The sequence below is a fragment of the Cryptomeria japonica genome, chromosome 3, assembly GCF_030272615.1.
Source record: "Cryptomeria japonica chromosome 3, Sugi_1.0, whole genome shotgun sequence".
Lineage (NCBI taxonomy): Eukaryota > Viridiplantae > Streptophyta > Pinopsida > Cupressales > Cupressaceae > Cryptomeria > Cryptomeria japonica.
Genome location: NC_081407.1, coordinates 860737634 through 860762304, shown reverse-complemented (window position 1 = coordinate 860762304; position 24671 = coordinate 860737634). Strand labels below are relative to the sequence as shown.

At 34.9% G+C, this 24671-nt stretch overlaps 1 protein-coding gene across 1 annotated transcript in view; it reads right to left on the bottom strand.

Annotated features, from left to right (window-relative positions):
• Positions 1 to 10997: 10997 nt before the first annotated feature.
• Positions 10998 to 24671, bottom strand: part of LOC131066681 (tubulin-folding cofactor A) — a 38729-nt gene continuing 25055 nt past the window's right edge. The window contains exons 2-4 of the mRNA XM_058001509.2: positions 12151 to 12322; positions 11619 to 11705; positions 10998 to 11473 (exon numbers count right to left, since the gene is read on the bottom strand). Of these exons, the coding sequence (XP_057857492.1) occupies positions 11375 to 11473; positions 11619 to 11705; positions 12151 to 12303 (339 nt within the window). The 5' untranslated portion in view covers positions 12304 to 12322 and the 3' untranslated portion in view covers positions 10998 to 11374. The remainder of the gene's footprint in view (positions 11474 to 11618; positions 11706 to 12150; positions 12323 to 24671) is intronic.

Below are 24671 nucleotides of genomic sequence, written 5' to 3'. Positions count from 1 at the left end.
TTCCAATTAAATGAGTGTTAAATGGGAACCTCAATAGTTGATAATTTTCTAACTGCTTGGCTATTTTGCAATGGTCTTGATTGAAACACAAGTGATGCCTTTGGATTTTTCACCCTTTTTCCATCTTGAGGGTTTCTTGTGTTAGTTTCCTTTTTCAATTATTCTACTTTCCTAACAAAAAATTACTTATCTAATAGAAACAAGAGATGTTACCTAAACCATGGGTAACTCATAGTCAATGAGTGTCTACCATTTTCTTAGCTTGATTAATTGTGATCATTTGGAATGGTCGAGGTTCCCATTTGCAAAATAGACTTTTCCCAAATGTAGTAATAAAATATCCTTGAATAAAGTAGAAGGTAAAATATCTATTTTGTGAATCCAAGTTGTTCCTAGGAATGTGCTATAGTCTTTTGAATCTAAGGTATTCTACGACCATATAATTTGTGATGGGAAAATAAAGTGGGAATCATCCTAGTATTTCAAGTACCTAAAGGCTAATTTTTTGTGTCTATGTCACCTTTAGGTTGTCATAATAGTGGAGAGTGTCCTACATGACATAATGATTGTTTTTCTATAACCTATTCTTCCTAAAAGGGAGAAGGGAAATATATTATGTAGCCCCATCATCAATCATTACCCTTTTGGTGCAACTATCATAAACCTAGAATTGCAAGTATTTAAGTAGGGTCTCCTCTTCTAGTCAATTTGACCTTTGAAGGCATTTGGCTAAGGTCAAAGAAAATACTCAATTCCTATAATTTGGAGTTTGGAAGGTCAATATATAAATCAAAGTGGTATATTAGGGCTTATAAATGAGGGGTCACATGGTTCAGGTATTTTAGCCTAATTGCTTCCAAAAGTGGTCACTCAATGAGAGGAGAGTTTTTAATAAGATATATTAAGTTAATATGCACAAAAGACTTTTAGATCTTTGACTATGTCGTAAGGACTTGGAACTAATTTTGGGGTTAGTTAAACCAAAAAAATTATGTGCATCATGCTTAAGTTAGGTGGTCAGTGGAATGTTTCTACTATTTAGCAATTCAGCCAACATTAGCATTTTTGTTTATCCTTTCAAATGAAGTTGAGGTGGAAAGTTGGTCTATTGGGGGGGTGTGAGACAACCATGGATCTAGATGAGTGATGGTGCACTACACTATTTTTTCAATAATCAAGGAGCAAGTTTGAGATATCCTTAAATTGAAGTTTTGTGGGGCAACATGTCCCCATTTTTGTTTGTAAATTGATCTTGGGAATGAACATTTATATGAATAGTTCTTTTTGGTTTCCAAGAAAATTGTGTATAAATTAGTTGTAATCATAATAAGCCTTCGTATCATAACCTCTTATCTTATGAAAAGAACAAGACTTAATGGAGGACCATAATACCCTATTGAAGATCAAAATGATTGTTTTCAAACATATGCTTGTTATGGGGATAATTATTATTTTAATAATGATTGGCTTGATGAGGATAATCAATCACATTGCCTATTTCTTGCATATTCCAATGTCCTTAATTATAGTTACTACGATAATTACTTATATTGTAACTATTGTTATTATTCTTGGCATTCTTCTTAATAGGTAGTGTTTAAGATTGTATTTAAGGTAGTGTTTAAGATTGTATTTAAGGTTGTGTTTCTATCATTCACCAAAAATTTTGGTATAGAGATATTACTGTTGTTATTGTTCATGTTTTAGTGTTGCATTGGTTATAAGTCACCCAACTTCCATTTGACCTATAAGTTGTTCTCATGTTACCTATTGTGATCACTTGGTCAATGTTAAGGGTGTTCTCCAAATATTCTTCATAAGATTTATTTGAGAGATCTTGGACCTACATGTGTGTATAGTTACTGAGGGCATGCAGGAAGAAATTATAAAGTTCCTAATGATTCATCTGAAGTGCACTAGTGGGGGAGTATTATAACTTTCCTTCATTGGGGGAGGAAGTCATCGTTATCTTGTTTCACATTCAAAAATCCATAAAACTAATCTTTTCCAACTTCCTCATATCAAATGCTACCACAAATTTGCCAATAAGTTGACATGGGTTGATGAAGCCTTAGGTAACTAGTTGTACTACCGAAGAGCGATTCCTTTCAATAGGTTTGGGAAAATCCAAGTAATTATTGTGTTCAATGCAAGAATTCTCGAACAATAGTTGTGCATGCCTTAATGTGGGCATTAGTGTCACCTCCATTAAGTTTTATCAAATTAGTAGTATCCTATATAGATTGATGTTTTGGATTGCAATATCCCAAGGTTCTTTTAGGTGTTCTAGGTATGTCTTGAAGAAGGGGTCATGTATAAAGGGCAATGACCCCCTTAATCTTGATCATGTAGGCAAGATAAGATAAACCTAAGAGTTTTAAAATATGAGATTTGTTGGAACCCGATGGGTGTAATATAGTTTATATGTCTCGATTTCATTTATTAGAACCTAGGAGGCATTATCTAATTTTGAACATGGGTTTAGTCAAACCCACCAAACTAGTAAGTGTTGGCAATGTCAAATGCTAGTGAAGGAGGCAAGAACGTTTGATTTCCTATGTTACATTAAAAAAGCTTTAAAGAAGGTGACGCCTATTGGGCTCCTTGATTGCCTTTTGGAGTGATGGAAAGTGGGTTGATCTCAGTGCAAAGTCTAAGAGACCCAAGTCTTATATCACTATATGTTTCGTTATTGTTGTTCAACACCACTTTCCTCGAGCATCCTATTTCTTTCCACAAGAGTGGAAATTAGCATTTCAAGAGTTACTTAATTTGAGGCTCAATTGGTTTTCTTACATTTGTGATATTTCCATCTTAAGAGTGATTGTATATGTTTTTTAAGGTTGTCAATTTGAAGAGTGAGGTTCCCACATTTCTTGTTCAAACCGTGCTTCAAGTCGATATTATGAGGAGGCATTGTCACTTGATTTGGTAGCAGTATTCATGGTGGTGAGTACATTGGGGTGGGTATAACCAAGAGGTAAGCCATAGGGGATGGTGTGTGGAAAAGGGATAGGTACTAGATGGCAACACACTTGGGATAGTATTATTATCTGTTTGGAGTTCTAGTCAAACTACCAAGGATCTACCATGTGAGGGAAAAAGGTTTAGGTGCTATGACTACGCTCTACATTTCCTAAGTTCTAGTGTATAATCACATAGGTTTGTCAAATGTGGTCATATGTCGATTTGTCTTTAAATTATCCTCACAATTTCCATTAAGGTCATTTGACTCAAACTCCAAAATTCTACACCCTAGCAAAAGGCTCCTTAAATATGCAAGAGCAAGATAGAGGAGAAGAGCAAGATACGCAAGGTGGAAGAAAGAAAAGTTAGGCATAAAAAAGATGTCTTTGCATAAAGTTCACCAAAATGTTCACGCACTAGTATTGCACACACTATCATTCATGTTGGTCAATTAAAGTTGTTAATTCAATGTTGAGCATGTGGTAAGAGTTGATCTTATACTAGTGGATGTTTTGAACTCCCTTCTTCTCAAGGAAGAAGTGTCTAGATGATGGGCTAAGTGGGCTTAATGGGATCTATTAGAAGAAGCCTAAATGTTCTTAAGTTTTGTACAAAAGTAATTTGTGAATTATTTTGTGGAATGAAGCATTGAGTGTTTTGCAAAAGAGTGCGTGTATGAAAAGTGTCACCTCTTTGTTGGTTGTACACAAAAGGACTTCCAAGCAAGCATTCTCACATTGAAAAATCTCCAGAGGTGTCTTTGTTCAATTGATTCTAGATGAACGTTTAGGGAATAATTAGAGCCTCTCTTAATTTCTATAGGATTTATTTTAATAGATATAGCCTCAACCCAAGATGTATAGGCAATAAAAGCCAAGTATAATCCTCAAAACTAAGATAGACATGTTAATGTGTTTCAAGAAGTTGTTGACTAGAATGTAATTGTTTGTTGTTTGATTTGATTCTTGGTTGAATTGATCATTTTTTAACTTTGAATTGCAAATACTACAAAAATCAATCTAAATAAATTTTCTTTTATATCTTTTGTAATTACTTTAAATTCTTTAACTTGGCTAATTAATAATAATCAAATAATTAGTTTACCAAATCCAAAAGAAATTTACCCTTTTAACTTATCAAATAAATCACTTAATTATGCAAATGTTGACTTGATATAAAGATAATTAGAAATTTCTTTTTTATAAAAATAAATAAAAACAACTAACTTTATCAATAATTCACTAGCTAATTAACCGATAGGCTATACAGCGTGAGGTTTCACTCCAAAACCTGTCTCATGTCGCAAAACTAGACTCTGCCTCAGTAAACTTCCCAAAAAGGTAAATTTATCAACATACAAGTTGGAAATTGAATGCATTTTCAGATCAGAAAGGTGATTTACTAATTGCTAATCAATGTGAAATCTTTCAAAAAAATCTTGCAGTTGTAAAATATATCAATTCCAACGAAACGTACAGTTGTAAAACATATCAACTCCAACAAAACTTGCAGTTGTAAAACAATATCAAAATTGACCATAAATGCATTAGTGAATAACTTCCCCTTTTCTCTTATTGATTCATTTAATTTAGTGAACAAATTGTAGTCGTAAATGGAGAAATAAATGCATATCGGGTAAAAATTTTGATTTGCAATATCTTGTTGAACTAAAATTTGATCTTGTTTTGATCTCTTCTAAGATATTGTACTACATAGCCGCCTCGGAATGTGTCGGTGGCCTACAGACTCTATAAATACATCAATTTGTATATACAATGTATTTCCAGACAAATATTCATCCACCGTTTGCAACACATTGGTTTGATGGATTAAAGACCACACAAATATCAATAGTGAGTACTCTTCGAACAATATATGAAATTAAACTAACAGGAAATTTACTTTCAGAATTGCTTTGTATTCAAATATTTAAATTTCATTGGTAAACAATAAAACAATAATTGTTTTATACTCTGCCTTCACTCAGTCGTTCATGTCTCCCCTCCCTATTGTAATAATTTTAGGAGACATTGTGTTAAATCCATATTTGGTACTTATGATGCAACAACCTCCTACAATTTTGGGTTTTCCTCTACGACTAAAAAAAACCGTTCAACATACCAACGTACCTACCCACCAAAATAGCAAAAAAAATCAAGTGGTTCAGAATCCTTATTTTAAGGCGGCCCAATTATTTAGGCTCATGCAGCTGATCATCTCAAAGCCAAATCATACGCTCCCCATTTTAATTCTACTATGCCTCTGTTCCATTTGGAATCTATTCTTTTCACTTATTTATAGAGGCAATTCAAATCCAAATAAACTATTACTGCACAAAACATTAATACAGCAACTTAACTCTAAGCCACCCCAATCTTTTGTTTTGTAATCTTTTCTTTTAAATCTGCAAACTAATTTCACTTCTTCTTGCATACTCATACACATGCCTTGCAGTCTTTTCTTTGTTCTTGTGCTAACTTTTATGTGTTTGTTTAGCTTCTAATCGTGTCTTTTTCTGACTCATGGACAAAGTTATTTTCCCCTAAATCCTTCCCTTTCTCTTTCATTAGTTGCACCCATAATCTCTATTTCTTCTTGGTGTCTTACTCACTACTCTGCTATTGGTGCGATACTTTCCCTATATGCTTGTCTTTCAATTTTTAAATCTCTTCTTTCATATATGTTTGGTGTCTTACCACTCTGCTATTGGTGTGGTACTTTCCTTGCGTGTCCCTTAGATTTTTCATTGTTTCTAAATTCTTCTTGCCTAGCGCCCTTCCATATTCACTCACATTGCCTCAATAATTACAATATGCAAATAAAACTCTTTTGTCTTATGTGGTTGTGTGTATTTTCTGATGCTCGTTTTGACATTTGATTTTTAGCTCACTGAGCACATTATTTTAAGGAATTTTTCAATTCCTAAATAGTGAACAAAACCTAATGGGTTAGATGAGAGTTTAAAGTGGAGAATTTTTTGTAGCATATTACACCAAAATTTTGTCAAGGCTTTGGGCTTCCTTCACCCTTCCATCCACTTTCTCTTAGTATCCTTTTAACACAAACTTTGGTATTTTTCCTTCTTTGCGTGAATTATGAACGACCAACACAATTTCTATTTTATGAGCACTTTTCTCCTTTATAAGTGGTTAGTGCTTGATCTTCTCCTTGCCTCCATCACTAACAAGGGCTGCAGGGCAACGCAGTTCTTGCCCAGTGCTACAAAATTGGTTGTGGATTGCTTTTGTTCAATTGGAATGTCTATGGACAAGACTTGCACCTTGTAGAAATGTGAAAGTTTATTGCTTTGCACATAAGTTTTCCTCCAGCATGTATATTGTTTTCTCTATCTTGTACAGTTTGAGAAGAAGAGCAAAAGGAGATAATGGTGCAGAGTCATTCCAGGGAAAATGGTACTTCCCATAACGAGGCTTCAAAAATCCTTTAGGAGTTCAAATCTTCACAAGGAATCGTGCAAACACTTTATCTTGTAGGTGAAAGCTCATAAATGTTTAAAGTGCAAAATCACTAAAGACATCTAAGCAAGTTGTAGAACAATACAAGTGTTCAAATGAATAGCTTACTGAAAAAGTGTTTGGCAATCTCCAAGTATGAGGAATAGAAGATGCAAAAGCTTTACATAGTAAGTTTGGTTTAGTTGCATTGGAGATTAAAAGTATGGTTTAGAGTGGTTACATGTACGCTTTCTCCCCCACACACCAATAACGAGCAGAGAAAGTCGATTGTTTATTATAAGAAAAGTTGATTAAAGTTTCAACTTTTATTTAATTTAAAGTATGGTTTTGAGAAGAGAGTTTTCATAAACAGTGACCATAAAAGTTAATTGGCAATGAAAATCGCACGTCCAAAACTACTGCCAAACAATTTATTAGCAATGACATGATGACCTGGAGCTTGTGAATAACTGAAAGTATAAAATGAATATTTGAAATGTTTGAAAAGCATACCTTTGACCTCAATGTAGTCCATGTCTTTCTTTTGTCAATACAAAACGTCAACTCACAAGCCCATAATTCACAACTTTTAAAAGTGCAAGAAATATTTAGCATGTTGAACCAAGAAAATTTTAGAATTGAGATGTGGTGGTTATTGAACATTGTTTGTTCCTATTCTTCTTGTAGAAAACTGAATGATTATAAAATTTTATATTGTATGATGATGTTTAAAGTTTTTTAAATATGGTATTATATATGAAAATTGTATGAGTCTTTTCATCTTGAAACCATAAAACACTATTTTCTCTATTCTAACAATTTCCATTTACTTTTTGGTTTACGGCTAATACAGTTGACATTCTCATACAATCATCAATGGTCTTTTCGAGCATGATATAGTTAAAGAAACATAAGTGTTTTTGGGTGAGATGGATGAATAGGGAGTTATAGCAACTACCCGTTTGCGTGGCTAAAGAAGGTATTGGCCACGCAGGCCTCGAAACTGTGAAGGCACATAACACACAATGTTACTCGCATTCGACGTATCACGTGGCTAAAGAAGGTGTTGGCCACACGAGCCACGAAACTGTGAAGGCGCATAACACACAATGTTAGTCACATTTGTTGTATCGCGTGGCTAAAGAAGGTGTTGGCCACGCAGGTTGCGAAACAACGAAGGCGCGTAACACAACATGTTAGTCGAAATCACCGATTCGTATGGCTAAAGAAGGTGTTGGCCACGCAAGCCGTGAAACTGCAAAGACGCATAACATGTAATGTTAGTCGCATTCGTTGTATTGCATGGCTAAAGGAGGTGTTGGCCACGCAGGCCACGAAACTATGAAGGCGCATAACACACAATGTTAGTCGCATTCGTCATATCGCGTGGCTAAAGAAGGTGTTGGCTACGCAAGCCGCGAAACTGCAAAGACGCATAACACCAATGTTAGTCGCATTTGTCATATCGCGTGGCTAAAGAAGATGTTGTCCACACAGGTCGTGGAACTACAAAGGCGCATAACACGCAATGTTAGTTGCATTTTCTTTTATGGACATCCTTACCCTATTTGAGTAAAGTTATTCCTCTACACTATAGCATAACTAATATATGACAGATCCAAGGTGTAAAACAAATGTAACATTGTTAACAACAAACCTATGGATTCAATCGGGGCTTGTCAATGGGTCTCTTGGAGAGGTACTACATATTGTGTACACAAATGGCTCAAAACCCCCAAATCTGCCTTTGTATATAGTAGTTCGATTTGATAATTACCATGGTCCACCTTGGAACCAAGATGACCCAAAAAGTATACCTATAACACCAATCTCCCTAGGTAATCATAGACAAATACCACTATCCATGGCATGGGCAATCACCATACATAAATCCCAAGGACTAACACTCCCTAAAGCAACAATTAATATAGGTAAAACAGAAAGACAAGGGCTAACTTTTACAGCTATATCTAGAGTTAAATCATTAAAGGGTCTTCGAATAGAACCGCCATTCTCCTTCGATCGATATTCAAGAATGGAAAACAATCCATACACAATCATCAGGAAAAATGAAGAGGCTCGCCTACATCAACTCTCATTATAATGAGTGAAGGTACGTACTTTCAAATTTGTCCTTGTATATAGAAAATATATATTTTGTTGTATTTACTATATTGTCTTCGTAACAAATGTTGTGCAATCCAGAAAAATACAAAGTTAACAATTTCATGATGCACATGTTGCTCTACACATTGTTGCTTGATATATATATATCAAGCAACAATGTGTAGAGCAACATGTGCACATATATATATATATATATATTGCTACCAGAACACAGATTCATCAACTTCCAAGTCTTGAAAATTTGAACCTTTGTAAAAAATAATTCAATTCAATATGACCAAATATGTAATATGAACATTTTTTTTAATGTTACCAAAAAGATTGTACATGTCTAAGAGTTGCATTGACAAAATATATATAACATTTTTACTTGAATATTACACTTTCTTTTTAAATTTAAATATTTTTTAAATGCTTCGAATATTTATTTTTGAAAATAAGTTACTTTGTCAATATATTTCAAAAAAAAATTGACATATTTAACAATATACATCTCTCATATATTTGACATACAAGTGATTTCCTATTGGCGAAATCCTTGCACCTTCTTTGGGTGCAAGTGCTAGATAACTACTTAAATTACTCTCAAAAACACCTAACACCTGTAAGGGGACATTGTATACATTGCTAATTTATTATAATAGAATATGTTTATTCATAATCATATATATTATATATTTTGAAAGATGTGATGTGCGAGGGCACAAAGTGAATTGGTAAACCCTACAAGAGAGGTGATCTGAGGTGAGGCTCGATGCAAGCAGAACAATGGTGTTGGTGCACAAACTAAGGTTAAGGAGGTTGTTGTGAAGAAGGGGAAGAGTTGTGCTACACAAAAAAAGAAATTTGATGGTGAAGATAAACATAGGGCTAGGCGCAAACGGTATGCCCTGTGCTCCTCTAGTAAACACCGATCGATACTCCATGGTAACGAAGGGGCTTCGATTCAGTTCAACCCCCTTGGGATGAATGTTACTGCTAAGAATGAGACCAACCATCGAATTTCCCGTCTCTCCACCAAAGATGGTCTCGCCCCACTATGGATGCACATGTTGTATTGGCATGTAAAAACAAGTCAAATTCTTTTCATACTTGTAGACCCTTATGTTTGGATCAAATCACAAACCCTAATCTAGAAGGTCTTCTTCATCTCCTCTTGTGGCGACCACGAGTTTGCCCACTTCAAATCCTATTTCTTCCTATGTCACGGTTGGAGATATGGAAGTAAAATTTTCTGATGAGGTAGTGGATTTTTTTATTTTTGATTCTTGTTTTGAAGAAACAGTTGTTGATATGGGGAGTCATTCACTTATCATTCAATTCTTGGAGCAATTTATCCCTTCCTGCCATTGAGCCTATGGATTTTGGCTTCAATTGTGCTTCATATTGCAATTTTGTACTTGAAAATGGGCCTTGGTTTTTTTGGCAATGCTAGCATCTTTGTTTCTTCTTGGACACCTTTCTTCGATCCTTTGCCAAAATATCTGAGATTCCCATTTGGATCAAATTTTACAACCCTCCTATCTTATAGGACCCTGATATTATCAAATCTTTGATCAATCAAGTGGATTATTTTATTAATCTGGATCCTGTTGAGGCCAATCTAGTCAGGCTTCTCTTTTGCCCTACCCTCCTCTCCCCATATGGTACATAGTATATGTAATCCCTGCTACACAAATGGGATGTTATCAGAATAAAGCATTTGCTGCAATAAGCTCAAATTCTCTATTCTGGACTGATTTTCTCTACAAACTAACAAGGTTGGCACTTAGTATGCAATTACCGATACAATTTTATTGGTATAGGTTATGTTTCAATGCCCATCTTTTGAAGAGTAGTTGTCGTTTTGATCATTCAAAGGCAGATCAGCCCCACCATGGTTTTTCCCTTTGCAGGGTTTTCCACGTATAAATCTTGATGTTATGGTGTTACCTTTCATTGTGTTATTTTGTGTATGCATTCTAATTATATTAACTGTTAACCGGTTATACAATCCTTCATATATAATATCACCGTTTTGATCTTACATTACTCAGTTCAGCATCACTCGGCAATGTATTTCACTTTCATAGTAATTGTTAGATTTTACTTCCATAGTGATTGTTAAAGATGATGGAATTTGGAATCAAGTTAAAAACAGAAAATTAGATTGACTCGTGGAATTTAGCTTGTTTTGATGTTTCATTAGAATAAATTTTATTCCCTACAAACAAAAAATAGATTATGTTTCTTGCCAGCATAAAATAGATTTATTTTCCAATACACAATCTAGAATTTGAGTTCTTCGGAAGTTAAAATTTGATTTAGTTTTAGAAATAGATAATTCCATGAATGAGTCTTGATCATGTCCTATTTAACTCTTGGTATAGGAGACAAAATCTTCCAAAAGTCATCATCGTACACCAGTACACACGAGTAGCAGCACCAGCGTTCCTTCCAAAAGTCATATACACACAAGTACTAATGTTTCTTCTTGATAAACCCATTAAGATATAAATCTTCATTTCTAGTACATTGCATGGCAAGCCTATTTTTGTCCTTGACAAAATGATAAAGATGACACAACAAACTTCCTTAGAGAAAAACAGAAACAGAAAAACATATCCACCATTCTCAAAACACACATGCTAAGCAATTGCTACAATCACCTATAGTTTAGCATGTTAGTTTTATAAGGTACTAAAATAATTGAAATGGCGTTTACACAAAAGTATCATCTTACATACAAGAAAGGCAAAGCATAGACTTCAACAGCCTACATGGCTTTATATGAAAATATTCAAGGCACCAGTTGGCAGTCCTCTCAAGAGAATGATCGAGGAATCTCATGATGAGGATGTCTCAAACAAAGCTTCCGCTTCCTTTACTATATTTTTTGCTTCAATAATCTCCTCAGCTTCCTCACATGGCTGTTCTAGCCCAGCCTGAATCAGCAAAACCAGGCATGGTCATTTATGAAAAAATGCGAAAAGTTTAAACAAAATAGATCTTTTGAGTTCAGTTGAAAATCAAAGGATGTCATTTAACATGTCTATCTTGTTTACATTAGAAGAAGATACTGAAACTTACAAGTATTCCCTGCAGATCACCAAGGGCAGATTCAAGACGCTTTCTACAATCAGGAAGCATCATCCTTGATTCTGCCAAAACATTCTCCTAAACCACATCACAAAATCCTACTCAATTGTCATGTAGAAGTTGAGAATAGGCAATATCTACTTTCAAGCAGATTAATAAAAAAGGCATTGTAAGTTATGTATGAAATGGTTTCATGTGGGCGAAAAAACTGTGAGACTTGCACTCACTCTTTGTTGATGTTCCATTTCAAATACAACTACTACTCTCTGCCAATTTTGTCTGTTATTCAATACAAAAGAATTTTTTATCGTATTCATTGATTTACAATCAACTATTTTCACAGTCTCTTTCTTCACAATTCCTGATATGTACATAAAACCCAACAATGCAGACACTGATAAGTGGCGCTATGAGTAGGAAACTTAGTGAAATCAAAATCAAACGACTACTCAAATTTAATAGCCAATATTTTGGTCATAAAATTCCATATTCTAGTTTACATCTCTTGAACAAGCACTCATACCTGTTGTTTAAGATCATATGGATCAGCGCCCTTCTCTTTCATGGCTGCAGTCTTAGCAGCTTCCCTATCAATCTCCTTTTCATATGAATGAAGCTCTTTAAGGATACGCTTACAGCTGCCTGTCTTGATTTTAAGAGTTTTCAGAGTTGCCATTACTTTGTTGCCTCTGCAACTGTTTACAGAAACAGACATGTTAAGTGCAGTAAAATTCAGGAAAGAAAAATACATGCCCAATAAAAAATTGGAAATGAAAAGTTTTGCAAGTTAGTTACATAATCACAGCATTTCATTGGATCGTGATTCTTATAGAACAATGCATTATCTATTGAGGAATCTTAGAATGCATACGCATAATCACAATGCTTGTATATACATATAAAATAGAGACAATCTTTGAATAACAGAATTTAAATTTTGATAAATCATTGAAAGCATGCCACATGGCATTGTGCATAAAAGAGGTATGGGAAACCACAAGCTTGAGCATTTCCAGGCCTAGAATACTACAAACCAAGGTCACAAGGAGACGGGTGCTAGGAGACTCTGAGGACCGGTACTGGTACTGGTATGGCTAATTTTCAAAAAATAGGAGACGAGGGTGCTTGGAGATGCCAATTTTTTTTAATATAGTTTAAAAATTTTCAAAAGATATCATGACAGAGAACTTTGAAAACGAAAACATGTAACAAAACAAAACAAAAACAAAAACATCCAGCCAACCCTTTACTGAATGTCAGAAGGTGACAGGGAAACAAGGTTTTAACAGAAAGAACAAAGTAAGCAGATGTCAATTGAGGATAACAAGCAGGAATTTTCTGAAGTAATCAAATCGGAAATTCTTAAAGGATACTACAGTGGTATTGAAGGATAGACAGCAATAGTTCATTGAGTTGCATGCTTAGAGCAAGCAAGGTAAGGAAAACAATCAGGCCATTACACTCCAGGTAGTAGCAACTGTGCTAGCAGACAATGTTTTTGTTTTGTTTTTAACCTTTTTTTACTTGCATTTTCCCAGAGGAGACACATGGGAGACAGCCAGAAACCTAGCAGGAGATGGGGAACTGGCAGGAGACGTGGAAGTGAGATCTCTGGCCCAAAACAAGGTCTCTGGGTGCGTGAAAAGAACTGGAGACGCGCCTCCGTCTCCGAGACGTGTCTCAGGGAGGGGAGATGCATCTCCCGGTTACAGAGCTACAAACTATAACTTGCAAGGATAGTGACAAAAACTCTTTTGCTTCATCCCATTCCTTTAAGAATTAAAAAATAGATTTATCAGGAACTATAAAAGCTGCAAAATGTATCTTAAAACCATATGGTGCAACCTAAAATAGTACCAACCATCCTGAACATAAGCCTTGATCGTGCACACTAGCTATTTGAATGTGATTTCATTTTCAAGGCATTTGTTAAACAGTTAAAAGTGGAGTAATGACAGGATAACACTGCAGGAAGTGGCTAGTACAAAAAATTCAAGTTCAGAGCAAAACTGAGACAAATCATTTGAGCCTCATGTACAGAATAGATTATATTATTGGATCTTTTTTTCAGTTTATAGGTGGAGTCTATGTTAACTAACAAAAATAATTTGACTTTAGCTTGACGATTTGACTTTCAAGGCACTCAACTCTAGCACTACTGCCATGCTTTCCCTATGTCAATTTACCATATGATAAAAACTTGGATGCACTTAGCTAGAAACTTTGGAAATAATCATTTCAAATGTGTGAAAGAGATTTATGGAGCTTTTTGTATGGCAAAAAGAGAGCAACCTTGTAGGATATTATACAATGGGGAAAACCATTGAAGGTGACTGTTGGCAGGGAAAGACCAGAAACATAACTGACTTAGGCTACCACATATGGTCTGTGGTATAGAAATAGACCTCTACGCTGATTTGTAGAGTAATATCCTAGCTTGGGAAATGTATATAATATCATTGTATTGGATATCCAGTAGTAGTAGAGATCTAGATAAGATATGTGATAGGAGATATATAGTGATAGATTGAGATCCGAAATCTTTGCTGATTTCCTTTACTGTGTCCTCTGAGGTATAAAAGTACATTAAAACCTTTCCCTTAACTCTTTCTAACATTTTGGTTCTGTTGCTGGGACCCTAGAGTGAGCAGTGAAGAAATTTTTTAGCTGAAAAAGAGTCAAGCTGGTTGGAGATATTAAATGGAAATATTTCAAAAAAATTGTACACTTAGAAATTGAAGATGTAATTGGAATTTGTTTTAATTTGATAAACCATACAATGACCAATATGGCATAGAGGACTGTTTCATTGGTGATTGATTTTAGTGTTTCTTTTGTAGGAACCCCCCATATAGTGATAAAGAAGAACATGATGATGAACCATACAATGACCAGTATGACATAGAGGACTGTTTCATTGGTGATGAAGAACTAATATGTTTAAGCATTACTATTGATATGTAACTTTTTGTTCCTTATTTAATTTTCCACAATAGAACTTCCATTGACGAAAAAGAGTATTACTCCATATCAATAATGTTATTATACTATCGAAACTTGTTTAGAAAAGATCCATTATCTTCTAGACATTATGAATAAAAGAAATGCAAGAAGATAATTTTGAAGTTGATCAAGGTTTTCTATTTAAGAAATCCTATTATCCTTCTCCTTGAATATCTATCTAAAAGAAGTGAACATATTGAGGAAAAAAAATAGTTTTTATCATGAAAAGGTCATCAAGTATTCATAACTTAAAGCCAAGACAACAAACCTATTAACTTGGATTCAACAGGCTCAAGAGGTAGGCTATGAAAACACAGTTGTTCATACCAAATGGAATGATCAATGCTTCTCTCTTCCCTCCAATCTAGCCACCAAGTTTCCACAAGTGATTTATGTATCCCAAAATTTGTAGTTTAAGGCTTGCATTCGCATTAAGATGATCTACTTGCTGAAGTAGAGGCACTATTACTATTTCAAAATTGTTTTATACATGAGCCTAAAACATAGGATGACTGCATTTAACTTGTCTTTGCCATGTATAGAATGGAATCTACACTAAATCCCATAATATAGATGGATAAAATATTATGTTTTCACACCTCAAGAAGAATCCTTCTAATAGTAGGATAGAAAAAGAAGTGTTGTGTTAATTTGTTAACAATGTAAGAAAACTATGGAAAAAAAACAAAGGGCACACACTACCGCAGCAAAATATGATCTCAATGTCAATACTTGTTGGAATGCTCAAAATGCAAATAATCTCAGAGGCTACCCTATCATCCTAGAAAGACTGAGGCTAGAAACAACAAGTTAATCTTGAAAGATTAAGATGATATACGTGCTGAAGTAAAGATACTATTACAATTTTAATTCATTGTTTTATCATGGGATGACTGCATTAACTTGTATTTGCCATGTATAGAATGGAATCCACACTAAATCCCATTTTATAGATGGATATTTTAATTCATTGTTTTATCATGGGATGACTGCATTTAACTTGTGTTTGCCATGTATAGAATGGAATCCACACTAAATCCCATTTTATAGATGGATAAAATATTATTTTATTACACCTCGGGTAGACTCCTTCTAATATGTAGGATAGGAAAAAGAGAGTTGTGTTAAGTTGTTAACAAATAAACAAACTATGGAAGAAAACTAGATGGCACATAATGCCTCAACAAAATATGATCTTAATGTCAATACTCATTGTTGCAATGTTCAAAATGGTACTAATCTCATAGGCTACCCTATCATCTTAGTAACACCAATGCTAGAAATAGCAAGTTATTCTTAAAAGATTTTGAATTCATATGTACTGACAAATGTTGGTTTGCATCTAATAACTACTTCTTAAAGGAAAACCTTATTTCGGTATTAAAGTGAACAAACTAGTAAAAGTCAAACAGCTTGGAAAAAAATTATGAGTTAATTTATATTTTCCTTGTATATGTTAACTTTTATGGAAGACTCAACATCTGCTTTTAATGGTGAGTCTTTATGCAACTACAATTCATTGAACCACATATGTAATTTTTCAATGAGATCGTATTTTCAACCAAGGAAAAATATTAATAAATAGAAACTTACTAGCAAGCAAACACAAGCCATCAACATCATTTGATTTAAATTTTACATCAATAATGCAACACATTGACTACTTGCATAAGTGTCTTTGTATGCAACTGGATGTTATTTATTACACTAGTAAAAATTAAAAAATTTAGAAAAATTTAATAACTTATTTATCTTTCCATTGTATATGTAACCTTTTGTGAGTGACCAAACATCTCTTTATAGGGTGTGTCATAATGGAACTTGATTTTATTGAATCGCATATGTAATATTTTTATGAGATGGTATTTTCAATCACGGAAACATGTTAGTGAATATAAACTTAGTGGCAAGCAAGTCTAGTCAATAAGAACCATTTGATTTAAAATTTACATCAATTGTGCAACGCCATTGACCACTTCTATAAGAGTCTTTTATCGTTAACATAGGTATTTCATTGCCTTCACCAAAACTATTGAATGAAAATGTCCATCATTTTAAATACCTCCAAAAGGTTGCTGCTTGTAGGCAGAACAATCAAATAGGACTATTGCTTTTCCCTCAATTTTCGTGAGGTTATATCAAGTTCTACTAGGTTAGGTCTTGCCATTAGGCCACTACTCTTGTCTTGGGATACCCCTAAATTTGAAATTAAATTCCTAAATTTTAGACTATGCCACTTCAAACCCTAAATGCTCATAAATTATTTACTTTATCCAAGATCATTTCAAATAAAAACTAAACATAATCACATTCTAAGTTTGTTTCAATATATCATCAAAAAACCTATTAATATTTAAACAATTTTTGCGCCTTACACAATTAAATTCTTTGGTCAAAAGATAACATCACAACACAATTCACAAAAATGTTGCAGGTATATTGTGAGTACGTCTACATATGACAGAGGTGTGTGTGGGGCAATCATTGAAGAATCTGGGGTTGGGATGGTGCCTATGGTTGGTAAGTGGTTCCTTCCCTATCCTATTCCTTGACGAATTTTCTCTACTATCTGCTATCCACTGTAGATCGAGAATTTAGTTGCATACTTTAATGCTCGGGTTCAAGAGAACGAGCTCCATAGAATAGAGAAGAAAAATAGGCAGGAATTGGGAACCGAACTAGTGGTATTCGCTCAAACGTACTATTTACTATCTAGAGAAATTGGCCTGAGCCCTATTTTCTTTATTGTGAGTGAGAAGTGAAGTACTTAGATATTTCCAAAGACTTCAGCCCGGCTGAAACTCTATCCTCTACCCCTCATCCTCTATTCACTCTTGTTATCATTTGATTATTTACTTCCCTTTGTCCAACAAGAAATTATTGTGTACTAGAAAAAATGTTGAAACATGGACTAAATATAAAAATAAAAGTATATGAGGGTTTACAGAATACTTGAAACTACCACAAATTGTATTTAATGTCTATGCAATGGATTTATCGCTTCCAAAAGCCCTAAAAACAAAAGGGAGAAGGATAAATTTGATAGGTGCAAAGCCCTACAAATTTAAAAAAGAAAAAGAAAAAGTAATCTACCTCTGTGGAGCATTCTTGTCAAATGCCTGCACAATTTTGCAAAGGAAAACTTCTTTTTTTTAAAATAGAGACAAAAAAATTACCTTTCAGAAGCATTCCTGCAGAATGTCTGCAAAAGCTTGTAGAAGGAAAACTTAATTTCGGTGTATTATGGTATCGACCATTATAGTGGGAATATTTGTCGTACCAACTATTTATAAGTTCTTGCGGCCTACAGGCAGAATGCTTCTGCATTCATTTAATTTAATTAAATCTAAAAGCATTGACCAATAGGATTGAAGAATTAAAATATATACATTTTTTTTCTAAAGTTTTTTATTTTTTTATATTTATTTAAAATTTACAATTTTCTTTTTTTTGTAATTTAATTGGTTAATGTGGTGTATCGTAATATTAGGATGATGTCAGTTTCAATTGTTTCGTCAATTTTTTTATGCATTTTTATAGTACTATTGATTAATATTTTTTGGTGTTCAATAATGATAGGTGCAATCTCAAAAATAATACTAATAATTTAAAAATAATAAGATCATGTATATCTCAAAATTGACATTAAGATAAGTTGATAATCTCTCATAGCATTGTCTTAATGTGTATAATGTTGCCACATGGAATTTAAATCTTTGGCTAAAATCAAACAAGTTGGATGAATTTTGGTGGCTCTCCATATTGACAAGCATATCTTATTTTCTTGTTATGCAATTTTGCCTAATAAAGCAAATTATCTCCACATTGAGCTTGACTTAATTTCTTGAGATTTTATTATTTCTATATTTTAACATAAATGTTAACAAAACAAATGTGTTTTTCAACGGTAAAGTTTTTTTGTTTTTGTTTTTTTTAATTTTGTGTCAGAAATAATCTTCATTGTAGGTTTTTTTTTTATTGTTGTTTTTTGTGTTTTTTTTAACAGACATATTGATAAATGTTTGACAAAAGCTTTCACAAAACTTTTTTGTTATTTAGAAAGATCGAGATAAATTATAAGAATGGTGAGTAAAGTGGATTCACTGAAGGGAATTGTAGCAGAAGGAAAGCATTATTACTCCATATGGAAAAACATATTTGAGATTGATACCAATTATGTACCAATAAAGCCAATTGGCAAAGGGTGCATATGGGATTGTGTGCTCTGCTCAAAATAAAGAGACCAACAAGAAGATTTCAATTAAGAAGTTTACCAATGTTTTTTAGAACAAAACTAATGCTTAGAGGACTCTTAGGGATATCAAGTTGATTCGCTAGAACAGGCACGACAATGTTATTGTCGTGAAGGATATCGTGAAACATTTAAAGATGTTTAAGTTCAATGATGTTTATCTTGTGTTTGAGCTCATGGATACGAAATTGCATCAAGTCATTAGGTCTTCTCAACCGCTCAAAGATGATCATTGCCAACAGTTCATGTGCCAAGTTTGAACTGCAGATTTTTTGTCGTCTCTCTTAAAATAAGAGCTGTAATTCAAGCTTTTTTTTTTGAGTGACTACTAAAAATTGGATCTATTGGCAGTTATGGCTCATCAAAATCTTACTAGCATTCATTAGCTACTTTATGTATGCTCTATTTGTATATTGTACTTATCCATTCTAATTTTTGGACATATGTTTTTTTAAAAGTGATGAATAATGGTGTTCACCTAAATCCTAGAACTTGGCATATTTGGAATATTCATGAGGGTAAATCCATCAAGTATTCAACTCTTCTTGAATCTTGCTACTCATTGAGGTTTTGTATTTGCAATACCCGATTCTCATTTTGGAGTATCCCGTTTTGTGGTTCCTTCAATAAACTATTAGAAAAAAAAAATTGATGCTTTGAATGTCTCTCTTTATGTTAGAGTTATCTTGTAGTGGCTAATAATTATTTATTTAATTATTAGTCTATTATACTCTATGCTTAAGCTAAACTTAGGCATTTAATAATATTGTAGGTATTTAATAATTACTCTAATTATTCAATATTCTTTATCCCTTTAGGGTTGCACATCTTTAGGGTTTCTATTCTCCTGTCATAAGGATTGTATTGTAACTTTTCTTTTTCAATTCTCTCTCTGAAATGATAATATTTTCTTGAGAGACTTTTTTGTGTTCTATCTCCAATCTTCTCTTGTGACAGGTATTTTGTTTGCAGATGCTCTTGGGATCTCAGAAGTTGTACTTTCTCAACTTCTTCATGGTATCAAAGCCATCATTTGTTGTTGCTTGTTCTTGATTTATTTTCAAAAGATTTTCTCTAGAGGCAAGGGTTTCAGTTCTTTTTCAGAGTTTTTAGTTTGGATCTGGGGTATCTTTTTTTGTTTCTAGGCATTTTGAGCTCAAAAGGACCTCACCATTGAGCTCAAAACACCCCAAAACCCCCATTTTCATATAAAATTTGTCAAGTTTGGACAACTTCAACTCTAGGAAAAAAAATTGAGTTTGGCCCTTACATGCATGTTTTTCGAAGAAAATTTTTTATTTTTTTTACCCTTTTTATGCCCTAAAAGAGAGGTTTTTTTCTTTTCACCATAACTTGGGCAAACAAAGTCGGATTTTCAAAAACGAATAGGCGTCAAAAAGCTATTTTCAAGCCCTACTCAAATATGGTGGTGAGATTTGCTGGATTTTTTCATTTGGTACCTGTTTTTTTGTCGTCCAAGTTAGCGCTCTTTTCTGCACTCCAGGAGCCATAAATTGGGCAAACGGACTTTGTTTTTGGAAAACGAATAGGCGTCGGAAAGGTCTTGGAGAGTTCTTCTCAGGTTTGGAGTTTTTTTTTTTCAAAAAAATCACCAGGTACACAAGATAGTGTCTGTCACATTTTCTTTGCTCTCGTCTTCTTTTCTGGCTATCAGATTGTACTGGGTTTTTGTTTTACATATTGTGGGGGGTGTTATTTTTTACTATTTTCTGTAATTTACTTCAGAAAATCATAACACAAACTCAAAACAAACAAACAAAAAACCCTTCTGCATCTTCTGTCTAGTCTGAAAGATCACTTAATTAAAAAAATCAAGAGCAGGTCCAGCTTCAGGTATAGGTGTCCATGGCAGATTCTTCAATTGAGCTTCTTACATCCCAAAACTATCACCTCTGGAAAGCTCGTATAACGAGGCTTCTCAGATCAAGGAGGTTGTGGTCCTCTTTAGATGTGGATCAGCCGCTATTGCAGCGTCTTTTTGAGATTCTTCAACACCAGAATAAGATGGATGAGGCTATGGCTGTCATCTCCTTACATGTTTCAGACAGCTTGCTTTTTCACCTTGATGGTTTGCTCACTCCTCAAGCTATGTGGTCCAAATTTGAAACTCTCTTTGGTAATGTCAATGAATTCAGAGCATTACAAATTGAGGTCGAGCTCTCTTCCTTGTTACCTAAGTCTTTTCCTCACATTGACGACTTTTTGAACAAGTTCAAAACCACCAAATCTATCTTACACAATTGTGGTAAGAATAAGACAGACCCAGAGTGTATCTACCTGATTCTCTCTAAGCTTTGAGGTCCCTATCAGATACTTGCTTCCACATTTTATTCTACTATGGATGTGTTGAGTAGACACTTCACCATGCCTACTTTTGATGTATTATGTGATCGCTTAACTCGTGAGCAGGCTCGCCTATCTCAGTTGGACACTCTCATAGGATCACAGTCGAAAGCATTGGTTGCTCAAACATCTAAAGAGAACAAGAAGTAGAAACTGAAGCCTAAGAAGGATTCAGTTGGCAGTGAGCATTCCTCCAAGCCACCCCCTAAGTCTGATTACAAACCAAAGTCCTATCCCAAACAAGAGCACTCTTCTAAGTCTGGTGAGTCTTCCTCCAAGACTAAGAAGAAGTCAGATGAACTTTGCAATTTCTGTGGCAAAGAAGGTCATCCAGTTTCTCGTTGTTGGAAACGATTAGAGGCCTTGGAGGCAGCCATATAGCAGCATCATATTTCTCCTCCTCAGCCTCCATCTTCCTCTTCTACTAGGAAAGGACATGCTCTTTCTGCACGAGCTATTCCTTTTGCATCCACTTAGATTATTGATTCTGGGGCTTCTCACCACATGACACACTTACTGTAGCTTGTTACCTCACTTGGTCACAGTAATACTTTACAAATTGCAATTGGTGACTCAGCACAACTTTCAGTTTCAACTTCAGGTTTTGTTCCGTTGACAGGTGGTTGTTTTCAGGATGTTCTTTTGGTTCCTAACATTTCTACGAACCTCCTCTTTGTTTATCAGATTTGTCATTTTGGCTCTGGTAAAATGATTGACTTCTCACCACATGATGTGGTTATTTGAGAGCTCCATGATCCTGATTTGGTCGTGGCTACTGGCAGTGTTGATCCCGATTCTCAATTATATCAGTTTGATGGCTTTGAGAATCCAGATGGTTCAAGTGTTTCTCTTATAGCACATGCAGATTTAGTGAGCAGATTGTGGCATGACTGTTTTGACCATGTCAACTACAGATACTTACCGCAGATGAAAACACAGGCACTTGTTATTGGGCTCCCTTAGATATCCTGCACTGATGGTGTATGTTAAGGTTGTGCACTTGGCAAGCATCATCATGATCCTTTTCGTACATGCCTAGCCACCCCTGCTAAGGCACCCTTGGATTTGATCCACAGTGATCTTATGTCATTTCTGACTCCATCTTTTTCAGGGTCCAAGCATGTGCTCACTTTCATTGTTGACTTCTCCAGACGCACATGGGTGTACTTTCTTAAGTAAAAGTTTGAAGTCTTTGATTCATTTAGAGTCTTTAAGACATTTGTAGAGAAGCAGTTTGGTCTTTCTATAAAGAGAATACACACGGATAATGGGAGAGAATATGTGAATCAGGCTTTTACTGATTTTTGCATAGAGCATGGTTTGAAGTATCAATTATCAGTTCCTCACACCCCTCAGCAGAATGATGTTGAGAGAAAGAACAGAACACTAAGGGAGATGGCCAATTGTATGCTTCAGTCATGTTCTATGCAGCCTGCTTTTTGGGCTGAGGAGCTTAATTGTGCCACCTATATTCAAAATCGAATACCTCATAAGGCATTGCGCTAGTTGACTCCTGAGGAGTCTGAGGAGGCTTGGTCCCATGTCAAGCCTGATGTTTCTTTATTCCGAGTTTTTGGTAGTGAGGCTTGGGCGTTTATTCCAAATACTCAGAGGAAAGCCATGGAGAGGAAGAGTTGACCACTCATTTTTGTTGGCTACTGTGAGGATGTTAAGGCTTACAGGTTGTTTGATCCTAATTCCAGAGAGGTCCTTTTTAAGTGGGATGTCCAGTTTGATGAGCGCCTTCTTCAGATGGATTCTCCATCGGCAGCTTCTCCCTCACTGCCTCCTCCTCCCTCTTCATCTTTTGAGGATTCCTTCTTCCTTAAGGATGATGCAGATGATGTGATGAATACTAAGAGGGGGGGGTGAATTAGTATGCCAAAAATTACTATACTTAAACACTTTACTATTCTAACAGTAAACCGGTAAAGCAACTTAGCAAACAAACTGGTTAGCACACATGCAAACCAAATAGCAAATAATGCATTCACCCACAGAAGCACAAACACGATAACACAAGATATTTTGACGTGGAAACCCAAATGGGAAAAACCACGGTGAGATGAAACTCACAAGTAAACTATCTGCAGAATAGAAACCAGACCGGTTGAGGTCTAATCGGTTAAGGTCATACAATGTTCTTTACCAAAACAAATCCTGTTAGGAATCTCAATCTCTGTTAGGAGACAAGTCCGATTAAAGACTACCTTGCTAGAGGATTTTAGATCCACAGATGTGAACCACCTTGTTAGAGGATTTACAAAAGGCTTTTTGGGCCTACCCGGTTAAGGGCTTCAGACTTGTCGAAGATGTGAGTAATCAACAAGCGAGTGATCTAGCAAATAGCACAGATTGCTTGGTTAGATCCTTGATAGCTCATTCCAAATGCATTCCAGCATTACTTTAGTCTCCAACACATTCGCACTCTGCCTTCTCTTACAGACATGAACTTCTCTTCTATAATCACACTTATAAAAACTCTTCAACCACCTTAAACCCTAGCAACAACTCAAAACCCTAGACATGATGTCCTTACAAAGGAATCTGATTTCATGTCGGTCCAATAGGATTACAATACAATTTCCTAGGTTCAATGCATCTAGTCATATTCTGTAACACGACACAAAAAGCACCGCCAAAGTGTCGGCACCGCCAAACAATCGGTGGATGGTAACTCATCACAAAATGTCGGTTGGTAACTCATCACAGAGTATTACCAGTTTAAACAAAATACAGGTTGTCGGTTTGACAAAAATGAAGACTAGGAAATATGTGTTCTGCCGCTTTGATCCTTTGTACCGCTTGAGATCCTTAAACCACTTGGGGTCAACATACAGCTTGAGACACGTAACCACTTTCTGCAAAACACCGATAGTCTAAAGACTAGCACATGATACCGGTTAGGAACAATTACTGGTTGAGCATAATTCATACATTCACAAAGTGATCTCATAACAAGTGTGTGTCCATCAATGACAATCACAACATCAACCATCAAGAATGCCAACAATCTCCCCCTTTGGCATTGATGACAACACTTAGGAAAAATTTTGATATCTAAGTGATTTACAACAAACAATATGCCATAAGCAAAATCACTCCCCCTAAGCATATACACTATCCCTTTTGCAGAAAATACAATGTATACTATTCTTTATCAGAGATAGTCATGAAATTATGTATCAAAACATCAAAATTTATATACTTCTCCCCTTTTGCCAACAATGACAAAAACACTACAGACGAACCCCTGTTCCATTAGTAGCAAAATAAAAAATGTTTATGACAATAATGAGTAAAATTTGTCAAAAACTGATTTAAAGTCCTGCAAAAATTGTTTCATAGATAAGGACCATGAGTCAAGTAGGGAGGTAGCCACCTCTCTCTATCTGCATCTGGGAGACATGTTCTTCCATGGCATC